At 43.1% G+C, this 8,537-nt stretch overlaps 1 protein-coding gene across 2 annotated transcripts in view; it reads left to right on the forward strand.

The window, feature by feature from the left end:
• Fez1 (fasciculation and elongation protein zeta 1) overlaps positions 1-8,537 on the forward strand; it is a 47,840-nt gene that overhangs the window by 16,948 nt on the left and 22,355 nt on the right. For both annotated transcript variants that reach the window (XM_031343962.1, XM_031343961.1), the window contains exon 3: positions 1,402-1,501. In XM_031343962.1, coding sequence (XP_031199822.1) covers positions 1,402-1,501 — 100 coding nt within the window. The remainder of the gene's footprint in view (positions 1-1,401; positions 1,502-8,537) is intronic.

An 8,537-nucleotide genomic window follows, 5' to 3' on the forward strand; every position in this document is an offset into this window, starting at 1 on the left:
CACACACACACACACACAGGAAACGGGCTCTGAAATCCTGCTGAGTAGCTGTCTCATGAACACTTGATGACTTTGTTCTCTCAAGTGCTTCCTTGTACAGAGGAAAAATTTCAAGATGTTTTCCCTCTTAAGAAATTGTTTCATGGCCGAGCGATGTTGGCACACGCCTTTATTCCCAGCACTTGGGAGGCAGAGGCAGGTGGATTTCTGAGTTCAAGGCCAGCCTGATCTACAGAGTGAGTTCCAGGACAGCCAGGGCTATACAGAGAATCCCTGTCTAAAAACAAAAACAAAAACAAAAACAAACAAGAAAGTTGTTTCACAAGTTTTTTTTCTTTTTTCTTTTTTGAGACAGGGTTTCTCTGTGTAGCCCTGGCTGTCCTGGAACTCACTCTGTAGACCAGGCTGGCCTCGAACTCAGAAATCCATCTGCCTCTGCCTCCCAAGTGCTGAGATTAAAGGTGTGCGCCACCACCGCCCGACTTTTTGTTTTTTTGTTTTTAAATTTAATTACCAGCTGTCTATATTATTTTCCAGGAAAATCTCTGTTTTCATATGCCCACATGCCTTATTCCATTCCTGATTTTATGACAGTTACCTTATTGTTATGTATTTGATTTCAAGGTCTGTGCTCAGGTGCCTAACTCACTCATCTTTCTGATGTGTTGTGACTTTGGAATTTTTTTAAGTCATCCCCTCCTACCTGCCCCAGAACTTAATATGTAGAGCAGACTAGCCTCAAACTCACAGAGGTCCACTTGTCTCTGCCTCCTGAGCCCCACTGGGGTTAAAGGTGTCACCATGCTGGGCTTTTTTTCTGTTTTAGTATCCACAATGGAAATACTGCACCTTTAAACTCTACATAAGAAGGCAAGGTTGCATCACTGTGTGCTCTTAGAGCATTTTTTTTTTTTTGAGAAAGACGTGAGCAATTACAATATTGGTGTTATCTTTTTGCCTACATTAGATATCAAGGAGCTGATTCCTGATAGAAGGTTTGAGGCCTTTGAAGTTGAAATGTGTCATCCAACCTTAATGAAACTCAGATAGGGTTTCAGCCCAATCCCTTCCTCTACCCTTTGATTCTCTCAGACTATGGAAAGGAACAGGGATATTTTCGAGGCTCAGAAATAAACTGTATGGTTGGGGTGCATATTAATTTCTAAGCAAGACCAACCACCTTTCTCTCTGAAGCCTTTGGACAGGCTCCCATGCTTATGGCTTTCTCCTCTGGACTTGACTCTCATTCTTTATTTCAGCTGCTGCTCTCGAATGCTGGAAGGCAGATGACCTCAGCCTGGCACACACAGCAGCCTCTCTCTTGCCTGGCCCAGCTCTTCCTTTCTCCAGGCGGGGTCTGGCCGCAGATGTGTGCTAATGAGAGCTTTTCTTTGTTTACAGGGTTTGGGATGCTCTGACAGACAATTACATCCCTTCACTCTCAGAAGACTGGAGGGACCCAAACATTGAAGCTCTGAATGGCAACAGCTCTGACACTGAGGTACCTCTCTGGGGCCCCCTATTTAGTCAGGATTGAGGAGATATGGAATCCAGCAAGAAAAACATCCAACAACTCAATAGCCTACTAAAGCAACAGTTCAGAGTCGTTGTCGGGGACAAGCCTCGCCAGACCCAATGCCTCGGACATGGGTCTGTTGAGGAGGAGAAAACATAAGGTTGGAAGGATACCCAGGGTGTCTGAGGTAATTGGGATGGTTATCCATCAAAAGAGTAAGGATGAGGGCTGGAGAGATGGCTCAGCAGTGAAGAGCACTGACTGTTCTTCCAGAGGTCCTGAGTTCAATTCCCAGCAATCATGGTGGCTCAAAACCATCTATAATGGGATCCGATGCAGTCTTCTGGTGTGTCTGAAGACAGCGACAGTGTACCCATATACATAAAATAAATAAATCTTAAAAAAGAGTAAGGATGGATATCCACTTCCCCAAGCTTCTCCCCTTTTACCTGTTCCTTCTTTGTGGTACTGAGGCTGGAAACCAGGACCTTGCACATGTTAAGCACAATGCCAGTGACTACACTCTCAACCCCCAGATGTCTTCTACTGCTGATCTGTGTGTTATGATCTGCAGAGTAAGTTGGAGAAGAGTGACCATCACAGGCTTCTCTTCAAATCATTTTTTTTTTTTAAATGCCAGGTAACCAGGCATACTGGTGACACACCTGTAATCGCAGCACTCCTGGAGCTGAGGGAGGAGGATTGTCACATGCTTGAGCAAGCCTGGACTACAGAGTGAGACTCTAGGTAGTCTCATCAGGCATATAAACAAAAGCATTTAAAGAATCAGGTTTTGCCATCTAAAATGAACAGCACAGTCCCATCAAAGGCAATGTTTTGAGCAAGCACTGGTAAACCTTACAGCTTGACGGTTAAAGCAAGGGCTCAGGTAAAATGGCTATACAGTGGTTAGGAAGGTATCGTGTTGTTTTCTTTTCTTTTCTTTTTCTTTTTCTCTAGTGCCAAGGGTTACTTAGGACTTCAATGGGGCTACAGAGATAGTTCAGTGGTTAAGAGCATTTGATGCTCTTGCAGAGGACCCCAGGGCAATTCCTAGCACCCGTACCAGATGGCTTACACTTGCCTGCAACTCCAGCTCCACCTCTTTTACCTCTGTGGGCACTCTCATACAAACGGCTTTCACTCATACAGATTCATACACATACCCACACACTTAAAAAGGACAGCTACTTAAGAAGGAGGGCTGGATACTTCTTTTGAGTTGATTATATAGTCTCTCAGAAGATCCAGATTGCTCCTCATGGGCTTACTATATATGTACAATGAGTGATATTTTAGTCAGCAGAGCAGAGTATTTCTGACTGAGTAACTTATAAGCAATAGGCAATTATTTCTCATAGTCCTAAAGACTGGAAGTCTAAGATCAAGCTGTCAGCAGATTCACTCTGGGGAGGGCACAGGTGACACTTTCTTTGAGGTCCACACATGGTAGAAGGGACCAAATGATGTTTTTTGAACTTATTTTATAAGGAATTAATACCATTCATGAGTGCTCTACCTGCAATATCTAATCACCTCACCTGAGGTGCTACCTCCCTTGTCACTTTGGAGGTCGAAGTTTCAGCAAAAAAGTGAGGGTGGTGAGTGGGGGAGACAAATGCAAACATTGAGCTAATATCGAGGGGAAATGGCTACTCAGTGGTAAGGAGGTATTCTCATAGCAAAAGGTTAAATCATTTAATGGCTTTGTTCATGTTAAAAGGCAATTTCTACCTGTTTCACTTTCTAGTTTCACCGGTGAAGAACACTGGACAATTTTGTATACAGGAAGTGCTGGCACGGTTCTGGGGAGTCAGCAAATGATGATTTTCAGCAGCTGATATATAGTGGTAGATCACATCTTCCGGGGAGCTCAAGAATTGGTCCTGAGTAAGAGGACAGGAAGCAGATGTCTCTGATTGGGCACTCACGATATCTGCAGATTACCGCTCAAAATAGCACAGTGAAGGGATCTCATTTGGCTGACTCGTTGAAAAACTGACTGCTTATCATTTTAAGGATTTCTAATCATGAACAATTCAGAATACTCAGGACGTCTGGGCTTCATTGGCAGGCAAGACAGTGACTTCAAGGCTATGATTCACTGCAAGTCCACTCAACAGTGACACCAGAGCCTGGGTCTTAGGCTCTCTTTGAACTCCTGATTGTACATTTTCTCTTGATGCACGAGTATGTACAGTATCTCGTAGTTACCTCAAACAAAAGAGAGAATGTTAGATCAGAATTGCTTCCTCCTTAAATGTTTGATAGGCTACTGCAATGAAACCACCTGCCTGGACTTTTTTCTGTAGGTTAGTGTGTGTGTGTGTGTGTGTGTGTGTGTGTGTGTGTGTGTGTGTGTGTGTGTGTAAAGAGGCCAGAGGCCTGTGTGAGGTATCTTCCTTGCCCACCACATTAATTTTTGAGCCAAGGTCTTGTACTGGACCTAGAGCCATGATTCAGTTAGATTGGATGGATGGATGGCCCTTTTCCCAATTTCCTATCTGTAATCACTGAGATTATAGATACACACATCATGCCCAGCTTACATGGATGCTGGGGATTTGAACTCAGGTCCTCATGCTTTTGTAGTAAATTGTATCACCCACTGAGCTATCTCCCAAGACCCCTGAATCATAAGTCACATATTTCAAGGAATTTACCCAGTCTGTCTATCAATGAAAGCATTAACCACAAATTTGTCTATAATCTTCTTTTAAATTTTAATTTTAAATTTACTTACTTATTTTGTGTGTTGGGGTGGGATGTGCATGGCATGGTGCATTTGTGGAATCCAGTCAACAACTTGAGAGTCGGTTCTCTCCTTCTACCATGTGGTTTCCGGGGACTGAACTCAGGTCATCATGCTTGACCATAAGTGCCTTTACTTGCTAAGCCCTTACTTGCTGTGCAGTCAGACTTATAGTGCTGTAATTTTCCATTTGTAGTAATGTTTGTGAGTTTTCTTTCTTGTTCCTGCTAGCGATAATTTGTGTCCTTCCTCTCCTGTCTGTGGTTTATCATTTCTATCAGTCTTTTTAGGTAGCTCTTTTGGTTACTTTGGTTTTTCTCTAAAGATCTGATTATTTTCTTAGTTTCTTTTTAATTTTTAAAAAGTTATTTATTTGTATATTATTTGTTTGGCTGTTTTTCTTGCATGTTTGTCTGTGTCCTACTTCAGTACCTGGTGCCCGCGGAGGCCAAAAGAAAGTATCAGATCCCCTGGAACTGGAGTTGTAGATGTCTGTTAGCTGCCATGTGGATGCCTGGAATTGAACCTAGGTCCTCTGGAAGAGCAGCTAGTGATCTTAAATACTAAATATCTCTCCAGCTTGCTTGCTTGCTTGGATTCTTCCTTCCTTCCTTCCTTCCCTCCCTTCCTTCCTCCTTCCCTCCCTCCCTCCCTCCTTCCCTCCCTCCTTCCCTCCTTCCTTCCATCCTCCCTCTCTTCCTTCCTTCCTTCCTTCCTTCTCTTCCTCCCTCCTTCCCTCCCTCCCTCCCTCCCTCCTTCCCTCCCTCCTTCCTTCTTTCTTTCTTCCTTTCTTTCTTTTTAATTTTATTTTATGTATATGTAAACCTAGATGTACATCTGTGCACAACTTACATGCTTGGTGCCCAAGGAGGAAAGCAGAAGTTATTGGATCCCCTAGAACTGAAGTTATAGGTGATTGTGAGCATCTATGTGGCTACTGGAACCTTTGGAAAAGCAGTCAGTGCTCTTAATTACTGAATCATTTCTTCAGCCCCCTCCAACTTTCTTTCTTCCCCTTCTTACCCTGACCCCCACCCCTGAGACAACATTTCTCAGTATAACAGCCCAGGCTATCCTAGACCTTACTTTTTAGACCACGCTGGCCTCCAACTCACAGAGATCTGCCTGCCTCTGCCTCCCCAGTGCTGGGACTTAAGTTATATGGCACCATACTACAGCTTTTTAAATTTCTTTTTTCACTTTTCTTTGGCATTCCATTTTGTTCTTGTAATGGACTTTTATCTATAATTCTTTACTTTTTTGTTGGTCTGTCTTTAAGACAATGTCTCACTATGTAGCTTTGGCTGTTGTAGAAATTACTATATAGAGTAGGCTGGGCTTGAACTCACAGAGATCCACCTGCCCCCAGCTGAAGTGTTGGGGTTTTGTTTTGTTTTGTTTTGTTTTGTTTTGTTTTGTTTTGTTGAGAAGGGAGTAGGGGAAATCTCACTAATTTGCCAAAGCTGTCTTCAGACTTTAAATTATCAGGTCTCTGGAATTACAGGCCTGGTGCTATTATGCTCTTGGTATTTTTATAGAACCTTTCCCCCAGATATCACATTGTACATTTTCAGTTATCATAGTCTACTTAGAAGAAATATTTTGCCTTTTCAGATAAAATCTAAAACTTGAAATTTTATCTATTCCCTCCATTCTTGTGGTATATATCATGTATTTTATTTGGATTTATATTTTATACTCCACAATACAAAATGATGTTTCTGAAAGAAGAAAAAAAAGATCATTTAAATTTAACCTCAGGGTGATTATTCTAGCACTGCAAACCCAACACTGAGGAGGTGAAGGCAAGTGGAAGCTGTGAGTTCAAGGCCAGTTAAGCTAAGCATATTGAGTTCCAGGATGTATAGGCCTTACCTCAGAATAGCAACAAAACCAACCAATCAAATAAAACTCAAAAGCAAACAAATAGAATTCTTGATACTTTTACCACTTCTGGTATTCTTATACATTTCAGTGGATCTGTTTTTTCCTCATTTCTTTCCAGTCCAAAGCCTTAACATTGCCTGCACCCAGTGCCTGGAAACAATTGCCTCATAGATTCTGTCCAGATGTGTCCTTGCTGTGGCAGGAGGGGTCGATTCAATGCCGCTTACTCTGAAAGCCTTGATGAGGCCTGATCTGTTGTTTTGTCAGATAGATGTATCGTATTTATTTATTTATGGCAAGAGGGGAAAATGTTTGGGCCAGGTTCTCTTGGCACCCAGAACTCCCAATCTGCCTGGCTCCAGTCCCAAAGTATTTAGAATCAGAGACAAGGACTCAACAGTCTCTGAAGTCTTCCATAGACTGCTGTACAAGGTTTAAGTGTTACAGACTCAGCATTACTTTCTAGCTTTATATTGCTTGGTGGCAGTCCTGACATGCACAGCTTTTCCTCAAAGCAAGTCTTCTTAATTCTAAATTCCCTTCGGTGGATTTTTCTTCCTTCCTTCCTTCCTTCCTTCCTTCCTTTCTTTCTTTTTTATTTTTTTAATTTATTTTTTTTAATAAGAACCTCATTCACTTTGACGCATGGAAATAACTGTCAGGTTTAGTCCACAAAGAAACGGACACCAAGTAACAAGCTTGTGGATCACTTTGAGCAGGTACCTTTGCCATCGCCACACTGGGAGCCAAGGAAGTGACTTTGATGTCTGTGTCACATAATAGAAATAAGAGTGTCCAAATGCTGTTGTATTCAGTACTGTTGTTTTTCAACATCCCTCTCTCTTGTCCAGTTAAGCTTTTTTGCTCAAAATTCTACGTTGGTTTGATGGGGCGGGGAGGTGAGGGGGGGCGGTCTGGAGCCTGTGGATAGCCAAGGTGAAGGGAAAGGGTTTGTGCAGAAGTGAAAGAAACAGTCCGGGAAAGCAGACTCTGGAGGATTGAAAAAAACAACACAGGCTCGATGGAACCAGATGGGGTGAGGCAGGACTGAGAGAGCAGAAGTCAGAGAAGAGGAAGGCCTGAGACAGTCCGAGTGGATGTGAAAGCTGAGAGATTGAGCAGAGCTAGTAGCAGCTACACAAGGGAGGAGCCAGGGCTCTCTTGGTGTGCTGAGCCCTTTGTTTTATTTTTCCGCGGTGGATTTCTGAGAGCCAAGAAAAGGGATGCTTATAGTACACACAACAGTGACAGTGACGATGCTTTCATAATCCTGTAATTTCAGATCTCTTTACTTTATTCTAACAATCGAAGCCCAGGCCCTTAAGCTTTGTACCTGAGGGAGACACTAGGCCACAGTTGGGGTCCATTAACTGTTGAATAACCACTAGGATCCTCTCTTCCTTACAAGCCCCGCCCCCGCGTGGGAGAAACTTGCGGAGGGAGATGATCTGGGTCAAAGGTGCAATGCTAAATTAGTGAAGTAAGTGCACTTAAAGTGAATTCAGAAAATGTAAGCACTCACTTTTTGTGTGTTTGGTTTTGGTCTCCCGTGGCTCAGGCCTTGAACTCCCTGAGTCATTAGAAATGGTCTTTGAACCATTTTGAAGGAGAGTGACTTTGAACTCCTGATCGTCTGTCCCTTGTGCTGGGATTACAGGCAGGTACCAGCACCCTTGGCCTTTTACTGTTTTTCAGCACTGAGGATCAATTTGCACTTGCTAGGCAAGTGTCCTTACACTGAACTATAGTTCTAGGTCATCTTTTTATTGCTGGGGATAGAATCCAGAGCTTTGTCACTGGGCTATATCCATAATCCATTATTTGTTTATTTGTTTTTATTTTGAGAGAGGATCTCACTGATTAGCTCAAGCTAGCCTCCCTTAGCCTCTTGAGTACTGGAATTACAAGTAAATACCACCACACCTAGCTACACGTCGTATCCGAATTTGAATTACAGGCAAACATTGCTGTTGGAGGCTTATAAAAGTAATTCCAATAGAGAAGAAAATCCTTCATTTCCCAATAAGAGCCACCCTTCTACTCCAGGACTGCCTGACCCTTGGGAAGTTCTGTCTTGTGACTGCTGCTGTGAACAAAGTGTGGCCCCAGGAGTTTTGTTCTGCCTGGTGGGGGAGCTGTGGAAACAAGCAGCTACCACAGGTGGCAGGTTGGCAGAGATACAAGCATATGGATTCCGCTGCAGGAATAGATGCTGCCATCTGCCCGCCAGCTCCTCTGGTGGTCCCCTCACCTCCCTTGCCTTGCCCTTTCACCAGGTTGAGAACAGATGGCATTCAATCTACACATGCTGCTGCTTCTCTTCCTCTTCTTCTTCTTCTTCTTCTTCTTCTTCTTCTTCTTCTTCTTCTTCTTCTTCTTCTT

This window comes from Mastomys coucha, unplaced genomic scaffold (assembly GCF_008632895.1).
Source record: "Mastomys coucha isolate ucsf_1 unplaced genomic scaffold, UCSF_Mcou_1 pScaffold23, whole genome shotgun sequence".
Lineage (NCBI taxonomy): Eukaryota > Metazoa > Chordata > Mammalia > Rodentia > Muridae > Mastomys > Mastomys coucha.